Source organism: Myotis brandtii, unplaced genomic scaffold (assembly GCF_000412655.1).
Source record: "Myotis brandtii unplaced genomic scaffold, ASM41265v1 scaffold260, whole genome shotgun sequence".
In the NCBI taxonomy this organism is placed as follows: domain Eukaryota; kingdom Metazoa; phylum Chordata; class Mammalia; order Chiroptera; family Vespertilionidae; genus Myotis; species Myotis brandtii.
The window spans coordinates 1,921,370-1,945,097 of record NW_005359881.1 but is presented as its reverse complement, the minus strand read 5'-3'; the positions used below and the strand labels follow the sequence as shown (position 1 = coordinate 1,945,097).

At 47.7% G+C, this 23,728-nt stretch overlaps 1 protein-coding gene across 2 annotated transcripts in view; it reads left to right on the top strand.

Annotated features, from left to right (window-relative positions):
- BMPER (BMP binding endothelial regulator) overlaps positions 1–23,728 on the top strand; it is a 205,435-nt gene that overhangs the window by 103,336 nt on the left and 78,371 nt on the right. For both annotated transcript variants that reach the window (XM_014541094.1, XM_005868076.2), the window contains exons 7-11: positions 10,273–10,372; positions 11,923–12,032; positions 14,702–14,842; positions 17,468–17,572; positions 21,634–21,679. In XM_014541094.1, the coding sequence (XP_014396580.1) occupies positions 10,273–10,372; positions 11,923–12,032; positions 14,702–14,842; positions 17,468–17,572; positions 21,634–21,679 (502 nt within the window). The remainder of the gene's footprint in view (positions 1–10,272; positions 10,373–11,922; positions 12,033–14,701; positions 14,843–17,467; positions 17,573–21,633; positions 21,680–23,728) is intronic.

Sequence of the window (23,728 nt, the reverse complement as noted above, 5' to 3'; positions counted from 1 at the left end):
CTCAGGATGGATTTTTTTCTCTCTCTTTCTCATGAGAAGCCAAACGAGTGAACCTCTCCCTTTCACTGGACTTGCCCAGACATGTCAGAACACTAGTGTTGGCTCAAACCGGGACCCCCCACCACAGCTGTTTCCAACAGCCTGGACGCTTCTTTTCCTTTGATCATAGTTGGCCTCGATCGCAATCATCCCAAGAGCTTGCCAAGATTGGGTTGCAGCCTGATTATCTCAGAACATAAACTTCGAATTGGTTGACAAGACCCATACCCAGGGGTATTACCAGTTTGAATGAATAGTGCCAGAAACCTCTAGTCAACCTGGACCGTGTCCCTTGATGGAGGCCAGAGTGTTTATGGGGCCTCATGACACTTTACTTATAACGGTTTAGTATTTTTTAGAGTTTTAGGCAATTGGCACCTGATACAAAATAGAGAAGTGTACATAGTAATTACACTGAGTGGAGATTTTGAAAAAGTGCTCGTTGTAAGACCACAGTGTCTAACACATAGAAACTCACAAATGTGTTGAATAGGCAAAGCCAAAATGCTGTGACTAGTCCACTGCTATTTGGAAATTAAAATAGACTTTAAATGTAATTTTATTTTTCAGGAGTGTGTTCAGGCATACTGTATTAGGGAATAGTTCTAAGACTTCTAAGTATAATTTTGTCAATACACTGAGGGAATCCAGACATATGTTGTTTTTTAAATATGTTTTATTGATTTTTATAGAGAGAGGAAGGGAGAGGGAGAAGGAGAGGGAGAGAGAGAATCATTGATGTGAGAGGGAAACATCCATCAGTTGCCTCCCACACGCCCCCTACTGGGGATCAAACCTGCAACCTGGGCATGCGCCCTGACCGGGAATTGAACCAGGCACCTTCCTTTCAGTGCATGAGTGACACTCAACCAATAGAGCCACACGGGCCAGGGCCGGGCATATCTGAATGAAGACTAGTTCATTTCAAGACAACAGATATTTTGGGGCCTCAGGAAACCTCCCTGGAGCATGCACACTTCTGAATTATTTTCAGCTTTCACTGACAACCCAACAGGTAGGTGTTGAACTGAAAAACCAAGCAGGTCTGATGTTACGTTGGTCTTGCTGTGGAGCTAGGAAGGCACCTGAGGATGACAGAAGAAATATGAACGGGGCTCCTGCCCTGCGTGAACGCTCAGCCTAGCTTCGGGGCAATGATAAGTCCAGATGTAACAGTAAGGAAACAGATGAAGCAACACGCAGAGCACGTGGTCTGCATAAATTAGTTTTTGTAGCCGAAACTGAATGGGCAACAGGAAGATTCTAGAGAAGCAGTTCACCACGGACGCCCGTGTTTCTGTCTCTGCGGGGCAGTATTTCCGGGGACTCTTGCCCCATCCGAGGTCTTCGCGTGCCTTCATCCTTCCCGCACGTCCAGCGCGTCTGCGATGTGGACCGCCTGGCGAACATGAGCAACGCCCCTTCTCCCGCACAAGGGTGTTATTTCCTTCCTCTCAGGACTGGCTCATAACTCATGGAAGGTGTGAGTTCTGAACGATTGTTCCTTTCATCTCGCTGGCAGCGGGCCAGCCTGCAGATAGAGCGTTTGATGTGCAGCGGTGGGCTTGCAGCAGCCCTGACTCCTCACATGATGATGAAAGGGTGAACTCGGATGCAAAAGGCAAGAGGAGGAATGGGGCTCGTTTCCTTTCTTTGGCTCCTTCTCTCGGGTGGCAGTTGAGAAACGTCCTACCCGGGTGGTCTCCGGGAATGTGCACTATTGGGAGGGTGTTCTCTTGTAGATTTATTTGTTTATTTATCGATCGTTTCAGAGAGGGAACACCCGTGCTCGCTGGCGTGGCCGGGCCAGACTCTCCGGGTCCCGTCAGCAAGCCCTACCTCTCTGCTCTGGGAACCCAGGAACGAGGTATCACGTTCCTCAGGGCAGATCGCTTATGCTCATCTGTCCCTCTGCACAGGCCTGCAGACACCAAACAAACCGCGACTGGCAACTTCATCCTGATGGCCAGGGCTTTCCTCGCCCCACCCTTCCCAGGGTGTTTGCTCAGCCATCTCATCTGAGCTTGGTCCCGTAGGATGGCCTTCTCCTCCTGCTTCTGAAATAGAAAAGAAAGGAGTAAAATATCTGTGGAAACCCAGAACTCGTTGGAATTTGCCGCAAACGGTATCCCAGGCTTGTCAGTGATGTGTGTGTCTGTGTGGAACGCTGGGTTTGGGGAAGAGGAAAAGTTTCCAAATTTTATTTTTTAAAGCAAAAACATTAAGAAAACAAACACAAAAACCTGCCATTCAGCTAAGCGACAAGAAAGAGCTAAGAGCAAGGACTCAAAGAAGACACACTTCACCTTTAAATATGAGGCTTAACATACAACAGTGAACGCATGCGTACCACCTGTTAATCGGGGGTCTGAGGTTTATTTCAGGGGAATTATGAGCTCTGGCTCTACCTCTGTGCATGTGCAGTCTGCACAGCCAGGCCTGCCTGCTCACTCAGGTGGGCGAAAGCCGGCCTGGAGCTGTGCTGTCAGCAGGGAAAGGCCTCACTGTGGTGCCTGCAGACCCTTGCGGAGGCCACACAGGCACTTTCCTATAGTTTCTGCAAGTGTCTTTCAACAGGATGAGCACAGTCAACCTCTCTGGGACGCATCTCTCTGGCCCTCAGAACACACTGCAGTCCCGACAGGGCTGGTTGGCGTGGGCCAGACGATGACTGGCCAAGTCATACAGCTTGGTGGGAACTTCAACTTAGGGGGTTTACTGCTCAGCAACAGGGCTGGCATTGCGGCCTTAAGGAAGCCTGTGGGCAACCTGGGAGATTTTCCTACTTTATTAACCCCCTGAAATTGTTCCTAAAGCTGTCCATCAGCATGTGGGATTTTGCCCCTGACAAGGAGAGAATAAGGTGAGAAATTCAGATGGTCTGCTTGCAATGTCACCTTCTAAATTTAGGATGAAATAACTAGGCACGCACATAAGGAGAAGAACAAACAACTTGTTCAGCTCAGCAGCCATGCAACCAGGGTTGAAATTGAGGTTCTTGACTATCTTTTCTTTCTGAAAAACATAAGGAAAACCCAGCCTTTTCAGTGAGGGGAAGGTGGATGGAACAGGTTATATTGGTGTGTTGTAGTGACTTCAGGCCTGAACTATTACACCTGGGCCTGCACAGTGAAATTATATGTCATTTCTTGACTAATAATTGTGCTAGGCAGAATAATGTACCCCTCGACTCATGAGATGTCCCTGTCCTAATCCCCCAAATCTGCGACTGTTACTTTATATGGCAAAAGGGACTTTGCAGATGTGATTAAGTGGAGGCTTTTGAGATGGGAGATTACCCTGGGATATTTGGATGGGATCTGGTACAAAATCCTTATAAGAGGGAGGCAGGCGGGCCACGATCACAGGAAATGTGATGACAGAAGCAGAGGGCCAGAATCAGAGCAGAGAGAAATTTGAAGATGCTACACTGATGGCTTTGATGATGGAGAGAGGAGGCCATGAGCCAAGGAATGCAGGCAGCCTGCAGAAGCTGGAAAGGGCCAGGCAATGGATTCTTCCCTGGAGTCTCCAGAAGGAATGCGGGCAGCCCTGCTGACACTTTGATTTTAGCTCAGTGATTGATTTCAGACTTCTGACCTCCAAGGACTGGAAGATAATAAATGTGTGTGGTTTCCAGCCACTAAGGCAGTGTGGCAGTTTGTTGCAGCAGCAATAGGAATCCAACACAGTGACATTGACAACAGCACACTGGGACTTCGACACATTAACTGATGGGAAAAAGGAAAGGGATTTGCTTCCGGTTTGATTCCCAAGACAGAGCACGAGGTCATGGTTCTCTGAATAGGCATTGAAGGACAAAAGCGTTTTTATTTTTGTCAGCCCAGAGGGTACTTCCCACAGGTATTGTTTACTTAAACTTCATGGGACAAAATAGGTTATCTTGGCCAAGCTTTCTCCACATGTCCTTGACTCAGTGTAAAATCAAAGTTGGGTTTTATTTTGCATTTTGCAAAATCCGGTGCCTCAGGCAGCAACATCTAAATCACCAGGGCAGGTTATTAAAGATGCAGATGCCTGGACTGTGGTTGGGGAAACTTTGATCTAGTGCTGTTGTTGTCCACTGGGAGTGTTTTTGTTCCCTGGGGACACTTGGCAAAGTCGAAACATTTCTGTTTGTTACAACCAGGGGATGAAGGGTGATACTGGCATCTAGTGGATGGAGGTATCTACTAAACACCCTACAAAGCATAGCACAGACCCCAGAGAACACTGATCTCACCCAAAATGTCAATGGTGCCAACCTCTAAAAACCCTAGTCTAGTGGGTCTCACAAGCGCACACCTAAATTATTATACCACAGTAGTATATGCCTGTATGCCAGTGTAGTGTGTGTGTGTGTGTGTGTGTGTGTACCTTTCTCTCTCTCTCTCTCTAAGTAGGCTCATTACGCACCACAGTTTGAGTGTCCTCTCTGCCCTGTCCACTCTACTTCTGTTCTTTTAGTTGGACAGTTCACCTGCTGCCCTCCTCTGCTTGACTTCCTGCCTGGCACTGGCCAAGAACAGGGAAAGCCAAGCACCAAGAGCTTTACCCCTGGAAGTAACTGCCAGGCTCTGAAACTTTACCACAAGAAATATCCAGGTCAAAGGGAGGTAGGGCCAAGGACAGTTGTTTTTTTCTTGTGTGAAGTTGTTTTGTTAATCCTCACCCGAGGATATTTTCCCATTGATTTTTAGAGAGAGTAGAAGGGAAGGAGACAGAGAGAAACATCGATGTGCGACACATCGCTTGGCTGCCTCCCACACGCACCTGACTGGGCCTGGGGATCGAGTGTGCAACTGAGGTACATGCTTTTGACTGCAGTGGAAACCAGGACCCTTCAGTCTATAGACCGATGCTCTAGCCACTGAGGCAAATGGGCCAGGGCTCATGTGTGAAGTTTTTTGACCCAATTTGTAACTCAGAGTGGGTGCTCTGCTCAAAATCAGCTTTGCACCACTGTTTGTTATGACATAAGTATTCTGTGTCACTCACGATGTTTTTCTCCCTTACACCAGCCGCTCCAGCATTCCTGTCCCCTTGTTCCCACCTTCATCTGGAATGAGTGAGAACTCCATTCTCTTGAAAGAATTGAACACTGGACAAAACAACCATTGTAGAGTGTGCCCAAGTGCAGCTGATTGGCTGTAACTGGTTAGAAATGCACTGCTCCGCTTCTCGCCTCCCGTTAGAGAGCTGGGCTCTGCGTCCTGGTCCAGGGATGGGTTCCAAGCCGCAGGACGGTTTCCAGCCCCCACTTCTCAGTGGTCCTCTGGGGTGGGAGAGGCATCCTGCCTGCACATGGCTATGGTTTTATCATCCTGCACTCATCGCTCTGTTCAGGAAGATAGAGTTTTATTATGCAACAACTGCTACTCTAGGGTAAACTTTGACACAAAGCATTGTGTTCTTGACTGAATCAGCTAAAACAAAAGTCAGGGGGCAGACAAGAGACCTGGGACATGTTTCAAGTCTTTTAAAAACAGCTGCTTTTGGAGAAGCATTCAGATATGCAATTAGAATAAATGGCCACCTCTAAAGAACACACTTGCCCTTCCAAAAAAGGACAGATGGTGAATGCCGTGACTCATCAGTGCTGGGGAAGGTCCTGGCATTCCTTCTTTGTTGACCAGGTGAGAATATAGTAGTTATGTGAAGATGTTCAACTTTATGGGAGGGTGACACCTCTCACCCCTGAGTTGTTCAAGGGCCGGCTGCAGTCAGTAGTCTCTATGTATTTTAACAATCTAGTAAATTTCAAACATTTAACAAAATACATAGGATCCTAGGAATCCTACCAGCTTTACAAGTTGAGGTTGACTGTTGGTTTTTGAAGTCTCAGCACCAACAAATATTTGATTATTACCTAAAATGCACAAAAGTCAAGGACATACAAACGTCAGTGGATGCAGACAGCCCTCAACTGTGCCTTCTCATCAGCATCCTGTGATTAAAGACGCATCTAAAGAATTCAGCCAGTTCTAGAGCTCAGCAGAGTGGTGGCTCTGTCCTTCATGCAACAAACTTTTACTGAAATATTCCTTGAGCCCATCGCTTTTATGAAGGATGTTGGGCTCTAAGGACTGATTCCTGCCCCAACAATAATCTAGTTTGAAGGCAAAACCAGTGTCGTCTTGCATGTGTCAAAAAGACAGGAGAATAGCTGAGAAAAGAAGAGATATGGGAAGAAGTTACTGGGACACAAACAGATTTAGAAGGCTTCATAGATGAGAAGAGGCTTGAGGTAGACCTGGAATGAAGCGGGATTTCCATAGGGGTCAACGATGGGATGTGGGGGAGAGAGGGGAAGAGGTATGTATAACAGGCGAAAGTTGTAAGATGTGCTTAAGGCAATGAAGAAAGAAATGAGGTACCCTGGACCTTCTCTGTAGGTTGGAGTTGGGAGGGAAGAAGATTGGAAGAAGATTATGGTACTTGACAAAGTAGGCTAACTGTGGTAATAGAGAACTGATGTATCTGAGGGTTTTCATGCAGCATTTTGTTTGTTTTCTTGCTCATTGAACAGTGGGTAGATTTCCATATGGTGACTTAGGAAGCAAGCAGGCTTTTTCCATTTCTTGCAAAGTTCTTTTTTTTTTGTTTGTTTAGTTTTTTTTTTTAATTTTTATTAACTGTTATCCATCCAGAATAGAGAGAGCATTGTGATTTTTAAAATTTTATTATTTTGAACTTATTGGGGTGATATTGGTTAATAAAATTATATAGGTGTACAATTCTATAATACATCATCTCTGTATTGTATGTTCACCCCACGCCAAGTCTTCTTCCGTCATCATTTATCTCCCTCTTCACCCTCTCCTATCTTCCCTCAACCCCCTTTCTCTCTGGTTGTATCAAAGACTTTTGTGGTATATTATTTCCATGCACCTCCTGTTGGTTGGAACTGAGTCATATGGCCACACCTAACTGCAAGGGAGTCTGGGAAATGTAGTGCCTCTGTGTTGGAAGAAAAAAGAAACAAATGTCAGCAAGTGACTTCTAGCCTGAGTGGGTTGAACTTGATCCTGAATGCAGTGGTAATTCATCCTCTACTTTAGCATGGGGGCATGCTCAGTGGTGATGCAAGCTCCATCAGGAGAGTGATTTATGGATGTTACATTCACTGCTATATCCCCAGCATATGCGAGGCCTCGCCTCCAATATTTGATCAAATAACGAAATGATGGATGGATGCTGGAAAGGAGTCCTGACCATATGGAACCTTCCAGGATCAATTAGGGGAAGAGAGTTGAGGCAGGGACGCCAATTAGAAGGCGATGGCCATCATCCGATAGAGCCCGAGTGTGTGCAGGTACCGTGGGGATTCGTACATTTTTAGAAACAGGAATGTTTACTTCTGCTACTTTAACATTTTTAGTTTACAGCACAGCCGCAGCTTATAGTTTAACCAGGGTCCCTGCGGAGCTGAAATCATAGACACAGCTTGTGAGCCAACCGGCCTGGGGCTGTGTGGAGGCATCCCTGGGCAGGCAGCCTGGGGACTGGGACTGTGCCACAAGCTGCAACCCAAACCAAATAAAACTCGACCAAACCAGCAAACCCCCATTGGAGTTCAAGTTACTTTAGGGGACTCTGGGGAGACACACTCCGCAGCTGCATTATGTATGCAAAATGCGCTCTCTGACCTCATTGTAAGGAAAATTACTGGCGTCCACAGAATCTTTTGCCAGCTTTCCAAAGTGTTGGACAAGTTCACTCCTGTGCAATTATGCAACATTTAAAAAATTGTAATTTTAAAACGTGCCTGAGAAATAGATGCTGATCCAACAAGAACAGAGAGTGTCCCTGAGAAGAATCCGTTCTCTGTGCTCCCGAGAGAAGCCCGCACACAGCTCGCCCCGTGCGGCCGGGGCTCCCACATTTTAGGGAGTTATTTGCAGATAGATTTCTTGGAAATGAAAAGCTAAGGGCAGCCGGTGTCCTCCCTCTCCATCTGACATTTGTGGCTTATGGATAAGCTGGGGCCGACCTCAGCGTCTGGTCTCTCCTCGGAGTCCGCGTCCCTGGAGTCCGGTGAGGGGCCAGCCTCTCGGATTCTGCGGGGTCCAGGGAGGAGCTGCCCCAGGATTCTTAGGAGCTTTTTGTGATTCTTGCTGATCTGAAAATAATGGAAAAGCAACAGAAGAGCTCTTTGTGGTATTTTCACATGTTCTTTATTGGTTTGGGGAAGGATCCAACAGTAAAGTGGTTTAAAAATCATAAATATTTAAAAAGACATCATGTGCCCTACCCTTTTCACCCATCCCCACCAAAAAATAAACTATAATAATACAAATGGCAGGAACAGGAAGAGAAGGCAGCAACAACAGGAGACGGCAGCGTGCTGGGAGGGGATGGCTGTGACCCAGGCGGCTATGCGGAGTCCCTGCAGAAGGCTCTGGGGACTGAGGAAATGTGAGGGGGGTCTTTTCCCGCCAGGCCCGGACTCTGGGAGGCCAGTTTTTCCTTTCCCAAGGCCTCTTGAGATATGTTATCGGCCTGAGACAACGGGTGCCTGCGGCTCTTAATTTGGTTTCTATCTCAAATCCCAGAGAAGCCAACTGGTGAAAATTATTCACACATTTGTTAGCAAGTTCATTTTGCACAGGGTACTTTTCGCATGAGCCTTGCAGAGGTGTTGGATGTAAGTTGACTGAAAAGTTGCTGTTTTTGTTGTGTTTCATCTTGTTTTTCCCCAGTCCCGGCTTTCTGAAGATTCAGTTACAAGTTTGAAAAACAGGTGCCTCTCTGAGGGCGAGAGAAGGGAGTGGGCATACTGTGTGTGTGCCTTCTAGGAGGAAGGAATGGACGTCAGCAGTCACAGAGGCTGGAGGGTTGAGAATGGGGGGTAGTGACAATATCTGAAGGCTCTAGACTTCTCCCCGGAAGCTCTGCCAGCCTTCTCAGTGTCATATACCTTCTACCGAGGTAATTGACAGATTAGGTTAGCTGGTAAATTCAAAAGTTGCTGTTTTTGTTGTGTTTCATCTTGTTTTTCCCCAGTCCCGGCTTTCTGAAGATTCAGTTACAAGTTTGAAAAACAGGTGCCTCTCTGAGGGCGAGAGAAGGGAGTGGGCATACTGTGTGTGTGCCTTCTAGGAGGAAGGAATGGACGTCAGCAGTCACAGAGGCTGGAGGGTTGAGAATGGGGGGTAGTGACAATATCTGAAGGCTCTAGACTTCTCCCCGGAAGCTCTGCCAGCCTTCTCAGTGTCATATACCTTCTACCGAGGTAATTGACAGATTAGGTTAGCTTGGTAAATTCAGTGCAGTTGTTTGTCTGAATACTGGCTTGCAGTGCGCTCATTCTGAGCAGATTGGCCGCCTCCCCTGATCCCAGCCCCACTGAGCCATCCCAGCAACACCCGTAAGCTGTGGCAGACAGGGGAGCCTTCCTGGAGGAAGATGTGCAGGGCTACAGAGCGATGGGGTCTGGAAGAGGGGCCAGTTACAAGTTTGAAAAACAGGTGCCTCTCTGAGGGCGAGAGAAGGGAGTGGGCATACTGTGTGTGCGCCTTCTAGGAAGAAGGAATGGGCATCAGCAGTCACAGAGGCTGGAGGCTTCAGAATGGGGAGTAGTGACAATATCTGAAGGCTCTAGGCTTCTCCCTGGGCACACGGAAGCTCTGCCAGCCTTCTCAGTGTCATATACCTTCTACCGAGGTAATGGACAGATTAGGTTAGCTTGGTAAATTCAGTGCAGTTGTTTGTCTGAATACTGGCTTGCAGTGCGCTCATTCTGAGCAGATTGGCCGCCTCCCCTGATCCCAGCCCCACTGAGCCATCCCAGCAACACCCGTAATGTGGCAGACACAGGGGAGCCTTCCTGGAGGAAGATGTGCAGGGCTACAGAGCGATGGGGTCTGGAAGAGGGGCTTCCTTGGCTTGCTTGGGGTGGGGGAGCGAGGCCAACTCATCCTGGTTTGCCTGACAGTTTCCAATTTTAGTCCCAAAAGCCCCAAATCTCAGGCATCGAGACATTGGCTGGTCCTCAGGAGGACAGATAGAGGCCTGGCCAGGGTGAGAGTGATGCCCTCACCGCCTCTCGGAGGGCAGGCTTTTGGCTGGTGCAGTTCCTGTGGTCTACAGGGAAGGGAGGAGGAGGCTCGGGAGAAGTTATGCGGGTCCCAGCAGTCACCAGGGAAGGCCCTGGTTTGGTCCAGAAACCTTGGTCATCGGATCTGCATTCACTGACTGTGCTAAATGTGCTTCTCTCTCTCTCTTCCTCAGGGAGGCAGGACACAGTGTGTGCGCGAGGTCTGTCCCATTCTCTCCTGTCCTCAGCACCTTAGCCACGTTCCCCCGGGACAGTGCTGCCCCAAATGTTTGGGTGAGTGACAGTTCTAAGGTCAAAGAACATTGTAATATGTTCTCACTGGTTTCCACTGAGCGTGTTCATCCTCATGGCTGTGCTGGGTCCTCAGAGTGTCCTGTCTTCATGGCAACCTCTCTAATTAAAGGAGCATCAGGTGGGCACGAGGTGCAGGGTGGGGGAGGGTGTCTCTTTTCCGAGGCCTCCACGGAGGTTTCTTCTCTCTTGGCCTCCCTGCATCTGTGACCTGGTGCACCAGACAGCCTGGGGGCAATGCCCTCTTGTGAGAGAACAGTATTGAAGACCCTACCTCTAACCTGGCATCTGATGAGTCGGAACAGCTCCTAAAGGCATGTGAAGTAAACAGAGGAATACAGACTCCTGGTACTTTCAGAGGGAAAAAATAACATGCCAAAACAAGAGGCTTAGAAGGGAAGCATGGGTTATAGCCAAAAAAGGAAGCACTAGCTCGCTCATTGCACATTTCCTATGTACTAGGCACCATGAGAAATAGTTTATATGCTTCTTCCCATGTAATCTTAAGAATCTCCTGTGCACCTGAAACCTGTGTAATTTTGTTAACCAGGTCACCTCAGTAGATTCCATAAAAAAGAATCTTAAGAAGCTGTGCTATGGAGGTGCCAAATACATGACATCATTCGAATGTGCGGTCTAGGTGCGACGATTAGTTTTCTGGAAGGTGGCGCAGCCAGGGGGTGACGGGTTGGCACCTGAACACGATTCTCTGTGATGCCTAAGCTTATGCTTGAAGCTGCTGCAGCCCGACTGTCCTGGTGGCATGGAGGCAGCACGCACGTCGCCACCGGGAAGGAGACAGTCCATGATGGAGGTTCTAGAGCAGCGGTTCGCAACATGTGAGTCGCCAACCTGTGGGTCGCAACCCCTTTGGGGGTAGAACGACCCTTTCACAGGCGTCGCCTAAGACCATCGGAAAACACATATATAATTACATATTGTTTTTGTGATTAATCACTATGCTTTCATTATGTTCCATTTGTAACAGTGAAAATACATCCTGCATATCAGATATTTACATGACGATTCATAACTGTAGCAACATTACAGTTATGAAGTAGCAATGAAAATAATTTTATGGCTGGGGGTCACCACAACATGAGGAACTGTATTAAAGGGTTGCGGCCTCAGGAAGGTTGAGAACCACTGCTCTAGAGCGTGAGGTGGTTTGGCGGTCGTTTGTCATCCACATGCCAGCTTCCTCCATATGATCCTTAGTCTCTTGAGTTAGAGGTCAGACTATTTAAGATTCAAATTAAAGTCTATGTCTTAGTCCTCTTGGTTCACTGTACGGATATTCAATAAAGATTTGTTGAACTTATAGCGAGCAATCAAACTCTTTGTAAGAAAAACTCTCTAAATTAATGACTCCTGGGGATCCCCAGGGAGCGTCTGACCCGTGGCTCTGTTTTTGTACATCGGCTGGACCTGGGCTGGTGAGAGTGTGGAACTGCCTGTGCTGTCATTGCTGATAACGAGGGGGGCGTCCTTGGCTTCTGCCTTGCTTACACTCTGCTGTTGCTTCCCTCTAGGTCAGAGGAAAGTGTTTGACCTCCCGTTTGGAAGCTGCCTCTTCCGCAGTGATGTTTATGACAACGGATCCTCATTTCTGTACGACGACTGCACGGCGTGCACCTGCAGGGTACGGTGGTTCCGAGGGGCTGCCGTCCGACAACAGAGCATCTTGGGCTTTAGTGTTAACATTGTGGCCAAACACTATGTGCCATTTCTCAGAGGGAGGCATTATTGATGCCAGTTTAGGGTGAAATCACACTTAAGGTCACAAGGACCCAAATTACAATTCACTGTCATCTTCCCGAGAACAGCAAGTTAGTTTTTGGTGGTGAGAACTAAACTCTGAGGGGCTGTCTGCGGCACTTGCTAAACTCAGACAAATGCACGCGGCGGTGTTCTCTGGAGCTGCTTATCCACAGTGGAACCTCTGGCACAGTGGCCTTACATCCGAGAGAAAAGAGCGGCATGGATTTTCAGTGCATCCATCACAAGATCAACCTGGGAGTTTGGGAAGAGAGTATTTATGTTTTGTTCACCGTGTCATTCCTCATTTGAGGCATCACTCGCTTTTCTCAAAAGGCAGCCAGAAGCGTAATGACTGGTAAAGAAAGAATTCCACCACTCCCCAGTTTTAAAGGGATACACATCCCACATTTCTAGACTGGGCTTATGTGGCGATTTATTTTTGGAACCGAGAACAGAATCATTTATATGGAGGACTTTAGGATCATTCATTAGTGAGTTAACCCACACGTCTGTGTAGCCTGCATGTGGTGCTGTTGGCGGTGGTTTTGTTTTTAATAGCTAAAGGGCAAGAGAGGGCCAGAGGAGTCATTAATTTAGAGAGGGCTCAATACCAGCTCTGAGTCAGTAGCCATGATGAGGGTTCAGAGGTCCTGATTCCTCGTGGCAGGCTTTGTGACGTAGCAGTAGCAGCGCTGCTGCAGGGAGGTGGCTGAGTAAGGGCTGCCCTGTGTGCTCCCTGGCACTGAGCACCGAGCCGTCCCTAAGCCTGAGGTACTTTCCCGAGGCTCCCTCCTCTCTTCGTGGCTTGTATTAGCCTGTGGTGAACAGACGGCCACTCCTGCTGTTGGCCTGACCTCCATCCTCAGGACTTCTCTTCCTCTCCAGGAATTTCACAGGTTATAGCTTCCTCTTGGGGATACTGAGCTTTTGATAAAACCCATGTCATTCCCAATTCTCTTGATTGCAGGAAAGCCAGACATCCCCTGAATGGGAACTAGTTCTGCTCACAGTGCTTTGGGTCTCATGGATTCCATGAGAGATGACTAAGAAATATGTCCCAGAACTCAAAAGAAGTGTCACCAACACTGTTCCTTCAAGGGGTTGTTTTATCATGGTTCACAGTCATCTTGGGAAATTGAATGTCTGAATAAGCAGGCTGCAGTCATTTAGGATAGTCAGTATGATTTTCTCTTCGCTTAGAGCAGGGATGGGGACCATCCGAACCGTGGGATGTGTAAGGCCCACGAAATCATTTGGTCTGGCCCTGCCAAGGCATTAGGGGTGAGTTAATTTAATGTTTGACCAAATATAGCTGACTAATTTTTAAGTTGATAATTTTGTATGGCCCGAGAATGATGTTATAAATATCTAAATGGCCCTTGGCAGAAAAAAGTTCCCTCACCCCGGATATAAAGGGTATCAAATGGCATTTTTTGAAGGATCACCTCGGTGTCATATTAATCTTGTATAATTAATCCAGGAAACTATAGTAGATGGTACCAGAAGTACCTCTTGAAGTTATATAATTAGCACAGAATCTACGGACATTACGTAGGGTTTATACAACCTGCATGTATATAATGTTCAGAAGTGCGTCCTGGCTCAAAGCTTACCAGTGGGGTCTGTGTCCTGGAGGGGGGTTTCATCTCATTTCTCTGCTGTTGTTCGTTCTCACCTTAACTCAACACTCTGAGGGGATTGCTGATCTACCAGGGACACTTCTCTTCTCCATCCCTGTCTCCCACTAAATTTCATGGATGTTTGGCTCTTCCAGTCCTTCCAGCCATCGACCTGCTCCAGGTGGAGTTGTGTCTTGTTGGCTGGGGAACTAGGGAGGTTTCCTTTTCTTAAGCTGCTCTGAACCTCTCTTCCGTGTGTGGTTGAATGAATCAGTAGACTCAGTTCACTAAGCCATTTAATTCATGGAATACCACTTCTTAAGAAACCAGGCCATGCCCCTTAAAGTTACAGACATCAGCTTGTCACCCTCAGAGGTTAGGTGACCTGGTGAAGGTCACACAGTTTATGGAAGAGCTCTGGAACCCAGGTCCAGTTGTGGAATTGCTCCCTCCATTCCTGTTCAAACACAGAAGACACTAATAGATTTCATTTTGAGGTGGAACATTAACTGTTCATTTTGCTCTTTGATCAGAGCTATCCTGCCTTTATGCTGAATTCCTAGAAGGTGGCACAAAGCCAGGCAGGAATCCCAGAAGGCACTGTAAGTGAAGGAAAGAGGAACAGGACAGGAACTGACTGGCCCATCGTGAACTGGGCCTTCTTGCCACACAGTGACCGAAGCAGAACCATTAGTCCCTTGAACATTAAATTAGAAACCCTCGGAAGGTAGGGACACTTTTCATAGTCCAGATATTTAATCAACAAACAGTATTTTGAAGTGGATGAAAGATTGATTGCAGTCAATTAAAATTCGGAATCTTCAGACTGTGTTTGAAAGCAGCGAGTCGTGGGTGGTTAACGCAAGGCCAGGGAGGATGTTTGGTGCGGGTGGGAATCATTTTAATCTCCAGCTTGCCTCTGGGCCCCCAGGACTCCACTGTGGTGTGTAAGAAGAAGTGCTCCCGGGCCGGTGGCTGCGACAAGGGCGAGGAGGCCTGCTGTGAGGAGTGCCTCCTACACGTGCCCCCGGAAGACACCAAAGTGTGCAAGTTTGGCAACAAGGTTTTTCGGGTACGTCATGAGCCAGGCTCACGGAAATGACTGTATACACTGAATTGTAAAAAGCTCCAGACAACATGCACATTGGGGTCTTCCATGTTGTGTGTGGGTATGTGTATGTATATATATACATGTATGTGTGTTTATCTAAACTGCACTTATTTATAGTATAATATTTATATGTGTCTATATTTAGAATCCAGTACACACAGAGACAGAGAAGCAAGTGTTTGAAAAAGTTTTTCTTGGTAAAATTTTTCTTTGAAAAATGCTTTGTTTTTTTATATTTTTGCTTTATAAGATATTTTAAACTTATAAAAGCATCATTGCCTTTTCCCAATGTGGTCAGCCCATGGCTGGGGTTGAGCTGAAACTGCCCCCCTGGTGGTGCCGTTACGGGGCCTTGAATGCCCGGGACCCTCTTGGCCAGAGCGGCTCAGCGCCCCTCGCCAGGGTCCTGATGGTCTGATGGTCAGGACATTTTTATGATGCTGCTTTTCAAAGAGAGATTTTCTCCTTCGGGAGATGGTCAGGTGGGGATGCTCATGGTGCACGTGGCCAGCACCGCAGTGAGCAGAGGTGAGAGCGCTGCCCTGGCCGAGCCAGCAGGGCCGTTTGCTGGCCACGTGCTCCCCATCACAGGTATTTTACACTGTCTCCTGACGGCCGAGTAGCAAGCTGTGCAGTGGCCAGTTACTTAATTTATTTATTTTTAATCCTCCCCAAGGGTATGCTTACTGATGTGTGTGCGTGTGTGTGTGTGTGTGTGTGTGTGTGAGAGAGAGAGAGAGAGAGAGAGAGAGAGAGAGAGAGAGAGAGAGAGAGAGAGAGAGAGAGAGAGAGAGAGAGAGAGAGAGAGAGAGAGAGAGGCAGAAAGAGAGAGAAAGAAAACATTGATGTGAGAGAGAAACATTGATCGATTGCCTTCCATCCCTCCCATACCTACTAGGGATTGAACCCCCAACCTGGGCATGTGCCTTGACTGGGAATGGAGCGCACGGCCCTCGGTGTACAAGAGGATGCTCCAACCCACTGAGCCACACCCACAGGGCTGTGCAGCGACCATTTAAATATCAGGATGAAGATTGTTGACTTTGTCCGCAGTCCTTCCCATCTTGTCCTTGTTCCCCAGGGGTGGAGGAGTCCCTCTGTCCCTGAAGGTCTTTTCGTGATCCCCCTGAGAACTGAGACCCCCAGAACCAAGCAGATGGGGAGCTCCTCCGGCAGGCTGCACCGAGCCAGGCCTCCTGTTACACTGCGGGATCGGAGGGGAGCCCTGGTTCTTAGGGAATCAAGAAGATACGGCGTGTCGTGCCCGAGGGAAGGGGTTTTATGCGTGTGGTACTGGCACCAGGCGCCCAGAGCTCTCGGGTCCTCTCTGCACGCAGTCACCCCGCCCCAGAGCCCCCGACGCAACCGACTCCCCCTCGTGATGGTGCTGTGTGCCAAGTGCTTTCCAGGCCCCTCCTGACGAGGTTCCTTTATGTGAACTGAGGCAGAAATCCCTGACGGGTCATCCTGGAAACGGAGTCCCAGGAACATGGTCAGAGTCTGGAATAGTCAGATGCCCTTACGACAGATTCAGTCAGGTCTTCCTCTCCCAAGAAGTAAAAGGCACTGGAGAGCAGGCAGTTCTTGAAGCAGCTCCAAAGAGCGAGAAGGGAGAGGAAGAGGTGCAGTCAACCTCGCAGACCTGAGCTGGTGTCTGTTTTTAACATTTGCCTCTGAGATCCTCAAGGAAGGAGCCCTGGTTTGTTTTCAGGCCCACCTTGATTGCCTGTAATCTCTTTTCCCAAAAGCAAGGGTGCCCATCCCTGCCTGTTCTTCGGAGGCACGGGGGTTCCTGTGGCCGGGCACTTGGCAATGGCGGGTCATAAGTCCAGTGAGCCCAAGCAGTTCCTCAAGCAGCGAGAAAATGTGTCCCCGAGTGCTTCCCAGCTTGTATGGAGCGGAGCACCTGACAGGCAGGGTCACGCATGGGTGGCTCCCAGCGTTTGGACAGACCCCTCGCTTTCAGATGGCTTCCCGGCCAGGTGTCTGCCTGAGAAGCGTGAGTCGTTTGAATTAGCCTCTGTCCTTGGCATGTTTGTGCCCGATGTGGTCCAGAACCATGTCCCATCTGGGAATAAACTAACCACCTGTGGACATGTCAATTAATGGCTGGTGCCTGGCTCAGCTTTGAACATATCCGTCTCATCAAATGGGAAAAATTAGACCTTTGTTATGATATCATGTATGAAATTCCTGTTTGTCTCCTAGTGCAGGAGGAGCAAGATGCAAATAGGACTTAGCTGCCCAAGAATTCTTTTTATATCCTGGAGAGGAACACACACACACACATACACACGTGCGTGCACACACAGACACACGCACACATGCACACACACAGACACACGCACACATGTACACACACGCACATGCACACACGGGCACACACATAGGCACACGCGCGTGTGCACACCCCTTAAATCTGATCTTACATTAAATCAGGTAGGTGCAATAGGTACCTCAGAGTCGTGTAATCTAATGATGGCATCCATCACTCATTAAGAAAGGCTTCCCGTGACAGAGTCCAGCCTGCTGGGCTAGCTCCCCACAGCACCCCCTGATGGCAGAACCCTGTGCTCTCTCCCCCAGGATGGAGAGATGTGGTCCTCCGTGAACTGCACCATCTGTGCTTGTGTGAAAGGCAAGACTGAGTGTCGCAAGAAGCAGTGCGCCCCCATCAGCAGCTGCCCGCAGGTACGTGTGGGATGCAGGCTCCTGTGCCTTTACCAGGAATGGGGAGCGTCCAGTGTGTGGCAAGTCCCCTGGGCACCGGACCCCGTTCCCCTGAAATGTCCAAGTGCGCATAGAGCCCCCTGCCCCTTGCAAAGCGCCCTCCGCGGGCCCCTCTGCAGCTCCCCCGGAGTCTAGCCTTGCATGGAGACAGCTCCCACCTTGCTCTCGTCTCCGCGCTCCTGTCTCTTAGTGACTCTGCCCAGGTCGTTTTCATGTCTCCAACGCCTGTTGGTCTGCTCCCTGGTCTTTCTGGCCGGGTTTTCTGTTGAGTATCAGCAGCGCCCTTTGCATTCTCCTCCTTTCTCTCTCTCTCTCCTCAGATCAGAGTTCCTTCCCGTAGTGATTCAAGTCACATGTGGTTGTTTCTCAATAAATTTCCCAAGGGTTTTCTCCTACCTACCCCCCCCCCCCCCCCCCCCCGCTCTGCTCCCCTCTGAGGTTTTCCCTCTCGAACCCTGGCTTCCATTGTAGCCCCGAATGGAAATTGCGTCCTGGTGGAAATATCTCTTTTCAGAAGCCCGAGGTTCCCACTCGCTGAATGAAGTGCCCATTATCTTCTAAAACTCTCGTTCAGTGAATTCGCCTCGGCAACTTGAAACCCATGCATTTTGGGAAAATGTCAAACCTATTCAATACCTTGCAGTGAATGAAAAAAATACATGCACGATCCAGGGCATGTGCTCCCTCCTCTGGTATCGACAGCCTTTCATTTCATCCACATCTGTGGTTATTGTAAACAGCAAGGCGCTGCTTTTGCTTGACTCCCAAACGCAGCATGAGAAACAACAGCTGCTGCTATTGCACAACCGAAGAAAGAGGGAGAAAAAAACCCATCTAGAAAACCCTAATTAGTCTTGCTTTAAAAAGCCTCGGACATAAAACCGAAAACCTCCCATAAAAAAGAAGAAGGGAGATCCAGTCCACGGACTTGAACACGGTCTGCTTATAAATATTCATTGGAGAATAAGATCACTTCTCCGCCAGTCCTGGGGGAACCCTGGCTGCTAATGACCGCTTGCCGCACATGTTAGTAATAACGGGCTTCCTATTCCAGAGACAAAATCAGGGCGCGGTGCCAACCTAGTGGCTCCAGTAACAAGCTCCATGGGCCGTGGTGAGAGTCCGGCTTCACGGGGTCCTGCCGCCGTGGTGGGGTCGCTGGTTTTCATTGTCCTCCTGCTGTGGGGAGGTCCGTGCTTTTTATGTCACCGGCAGCATCCTGTTAGCCTTTCTTCTTGGCGGGCCACGTTAGGGCCAGGGGCATCCATGCCTCCAAACACAGGCCTTTCCCTGGCTCCCTCCTCGGCTTGTCAAAGCTTGTAGTGCCCAGCTCCTGCCTCGGGGGCCGCCTTCGTGTTTCTAGGCATCTTTCCAACCATTCCTCCAGCGCACACTCTCCCTCCTCCGTGGCCAGCACAGGACTTTGGGAGAAAACTTAGTTCTACCATGGAAATCCTGTTGAACACTTCCTTCCCCTCCCCTGTGTTGCCTGGAGAGATAAAAACACTCCAAGGAATGGTCCCGCGTCCCCTGCTCTGTCCTGGCCGGGCACTGCGCATCTCTTTCCCCAGAAGTGTGGGTGCCTTGTTGAAGGAGGATCTTAGGGTTGGATTCCTTGTCCACCCTCCCTGGCAGCTCCCCAGAGGCAAAGGACTACCTTTCATGAGAAGGGCTATGAGGGTTCCAGTGGGGACAGGGCTGTGATGACACCATCATCTCACCATCGCTCACATGGACTGAGACTTTCTCTGCAGTCGCAGGGCTGAACCCATTTAATGCTGAGACCACTCCTCCGAATGGTTGTCACTACTGCCCACTTCTTACCGCTGAGGTGGGAGCATGCCTGGAGTGCCACAGCCAGGAGCCCCGACCTCATAGCACGTGCTTGAGTTATCCCCCTAGTTTAGTAATATGACCAGCCCCACTTCCGTTGTCTAAAGAAGTTGATGGCAGTTCTGCCAACACGCAGATGTAGGAGATCACATCGCCATGTGTTGGGGGCTTTGGATGTAGACAGCTCTGCTCTATTCGGATAGAGCCCCTCACTCCTCTCCCCGGGGTCGGCATGCCATTGGCCAGAGCCAAGCACATTTGGTTTTGTCCTCAACTGCTTTCAGTCCGAGAAACCCAAGGAAACCTGGCTGCCCAATAGAAATAGAAGAGACAGCTCTTGGCAATGAACACATGTCGTGACGCCCCACTCCTTGGGATGGCTGAAACCCATGCATTTTGGGAAAATGTCAAACCTATTCAATACCTTGCAGTGAATGAAAAAAATACATGCATGGATCCAGGGCATGTCCTCCCTCCTCCAGTATCGACAGCCTGAGTTTTAAGTCTTATTCAAAGTCACCATGGCCCTTATACAATTTAGGTCTAGCTCAGTGAGTTTCAATTGGTGTGCTGTGACACACTGGTGTGCCGAGACATACTGGTGGGCCACAAGAATTTCTTAAACGTGCCATACCTATTAGATTGCCAAATAAAAAGATGACAACAACCAAAACAACAATAGCCATCTGGTGTGAATAAGTCAAAATTATACCTATTTTTATTTGTCAGATTGGCAAAACATGTTATATATTTTTTGGTGTGCCATAGAATTTTAATAATTTATGGGTGCCATGAGATAAAAAAGGTTGGAAGTCACTGAGCTAGCTGGTGGGAAAATGAATTTGACATGGTCCTGGTTCTTCGATTGCTAACTAGCATATTTTAAATCAGTATGATTTTCTCTAGCTCCTAAATCTGACCAGTAGTGAATGAGTGGATGGACCCTTATATTAACTGTGTGGCCTTGACATAAGCCTTAGGCCACCTCACTGTGATCTCTGTTTCTTAGTTTCCTATAAAAAGGCCTAGGGACACCTACATTTAGAGGGTCATTGTGAAGTTTAAATGAGATAAAGTATGAAGGATGCACAGCACTCGTATATAGCAGGTGCCCAATGAATATTACATCCTCTTAGAGATAAAGGATGGAAGAGGATAAAAATCTGGAGTGCCAAGCAGATGGCCTTTAGGGTTACACAAAATTAGGTTTGATTTTGGGTTCTACCACTGTTGCATTGCATACCATCAATCTCTTCACCTATAAAAAGGGAAATACTTAGCTCATAAGGTTATTGTTCATCTTAATAAGGATAATTATAATAATATATACTTTATTAATTAAATCTTAAATGCTTTAAGTATTAAGTTATTAAATCCTTATAACTAACCCAAGGTTGGCTAGCTTATGGAAAATATCTGAAAGGGTGTTTGTCACATAGCAAAGTGCTCTGTAGATGCTCATCTTTCCCACATTTCCTTTTCTCTGTGAGTCCCCTTGAGTCAGAGATAAGGCAATGCCATCTGCTGATATGGGCCCTGAGAATAGGTTTCCTCCTTGAAACGCCATGCACTAAAAAAAGGGGAAGAAATGAATTTTAGGAAATTACACAGTGTTTCCAGAAAGGTAATGGAAAATTACTCAGCATTTCCCAACTCTCAGCTTCATTGGCTTCGACTGCAAAGCAGTTTCTGAAAGAAGAAATGTGACTGAACTTGATCTGTAACACAGATATTGTCTGGATCCGTAGACCCCCACTTGGCTTATTGTTTGGGCCCCTCCCAGAAGCAAAACAGAACAGAGGCCTTACATGGGTTGGTGGTTGACAGCCGATTCCTATTTTTATGTGTGTGCTCTCGGTTTACAGAGGGCTAGATTCGGGTATCGGTGAAAGGTTGGATCCAGACAGTCCCATCTCCTCTCTGTGTGAGAGGGATCCCACCAATGAGTCCTTTAGATATTCTATTTCCCAGCGGATAAAAACAGGAAAGCTTTCTGAAAGGCTTTGCCTGGCCTGAGACCCGGATACTTGAAACTTCATTTTCATCATCATCGTCACCATCCGGGCATTGAGTTCAAATATAACTTGGACTGATTTCATTGGTTTGTCTGGTATTAGAGTTAAAAAAAAAAGTCCTCAGCAGACTCTTTTTCTTAGCATTAAACTCTTGTTTGTTTTTCTTTTGATTAGGGTAAAATTCTCAACCGAAAAGGATGCTGCCCTATTTGCACTGAAAGTAAGTTTATTCCGTTGGAAACGTGCTGTTACTATTTATTTTGGTTTCATAGTGCGACAAGAAAAGTGGTGGTGTAAGTTTTCTGCACATATTGTTCCTATTGGTATAGGATGGGGTCCTCCTTCTTCCCTGCAAACACTTTGTCAATTACAATCCCCTCCCAGAAGCACAACTGGAATGTGTTGCTATGGGAAATTTGGGAGATGAATGGTCTGATGAGGTCTTAAGAAGGACCAGATAACTCTGTGCAGTTTACTGCTCATCGCATTTGCAGTCGTAGTGGCTAAGGTAGTGGCATCCCGTAAAACCAAACTGTGTGCATCATCGAGGAGGGAAGTTCCTTCCATCACTATAAAGCCAAGCAGCTGTGCTTACTCCCCCCTCCCTCACCCCCACGCCCAGCTCTTCACCATTTCACCTGGGCACATCCAAGGATAAAACAAGAGGTCTCTGGTCTGGTGATGGTTTGGCCATCCTAGTATTTTTTTAAAAATTAATTTCAGAGAGGAAGGGAGAGGGAGAGAGATAAAAACATCAATGATGAGAGAGAATCGCTGATTGGCTGCCTCCTGCACACCCCCTATTGGGGATCAAGCCCGAAACCTGGGCCTGTGCCTTCACTAGGAATCCAACCTGTGAGCTCCTGGTTCATAGGTCGACGCTCAACCACTGCGCCATGCCAGCCAGGCCTTCCTGGTATTTTTAACTGAATTCTAACATGGCCCATTCTCAGCACCATCTGAGGCTGCATTACTAACTGCACAGACCAAACTTAGCAACGGTCTGATGTCCTCCCCACGTGCGGACAGCTGCCTGGATCTATTAGCAAATTTAGTATCTTCCTCAAATTCATACGGAGTTGAGACAGCTCTCTGAAGGGTTTCATTGAAAGAGGAGAATTAGTCATGTCACCATCAAATTAGTTTCCAAGTATGAAAAGCAGAATTAACAAAGCCATGACATCTATTAGAAAGTATTTTATGAGCCGGTCGGGCTGAGAGAAATGGGCTCTGTGGATGGCTGAAAGCAGTTTTCATGTGGGAGCAGGTTTGTTTATTCCACTTGTCTAAAATATTTTGGACAATAAATACAGAGATTTTTCAATATCATAGTATATTATATGTAATATATACACATGTCATGGAGTTTTGAGATGGAGAGCTATTAAATACTTATGCATTATACATTGGTTAAAAGTACTGATTGAATCAATGAACATTAAATTATAGATTTAACAAAAGAACATTTTTTTAAAGTACATAAAATAACTCAAAGGAGGCCAACAAAATATGACTTAATAGATCCCCAAAATTAATGCAGAAAGAATTAGCTAGGATTAGCACATCAGTTAATTTCTTAACACATGTGGAAGCTATTATACTTCACCCTCCTCCCAGGAGCCCTCGGAGGAAACTTTGTTTACAGGTGGTTTGGGGGCTGCCTCCAGCTCAGGTCCTTTCTGGGTGAGCAGAATGGAGTCTCAGTGGATGGTTTTCTCTGTATCCATGTCAATGAGTTGTTTGCATTTCCCGAGAGAGTATCTCCTAGTTGAAGGCGAGGCGGACTTCAAAGGAGCCCCTCGGATTTTTCTAGCGAACCTTTCAGTTTGCGTGAGCACAGATAGGTTGCATATGCCCATCACACCGCTTAGCAAAAACACATGGCCGGTCTGTACCGAAACAGCCAGGGTCTGGAATAACCCGGCTTTATCCTACAAGAGTCAGGGTGGTGATTACTGGGAGAATAGAGAAAAGCTGCATTTCATTACTGCCTTATCCGTGATGCGTTAGCCTTTCCATATTTAGCTGGGTTAGCCTTTCTATATTTAGGATCTGTGTGACTTATCAGAATAAAAGAAAGGAGAGAACTAGAAGGATGGGCATGACAAAATCAAACCAAGGTTCCAAGCAGTCATGTTAAATTTTGCGTGAGGCATGTGAAGGAGCCCATGACCTCTGTCCCTGAGAGAGGCAGTTGGCACGAGGGAAAGCCACCCAGCTGGAGGGCACCCGGGAGACATGAACTCCGTGCACCTGCATCCAGCAGGGC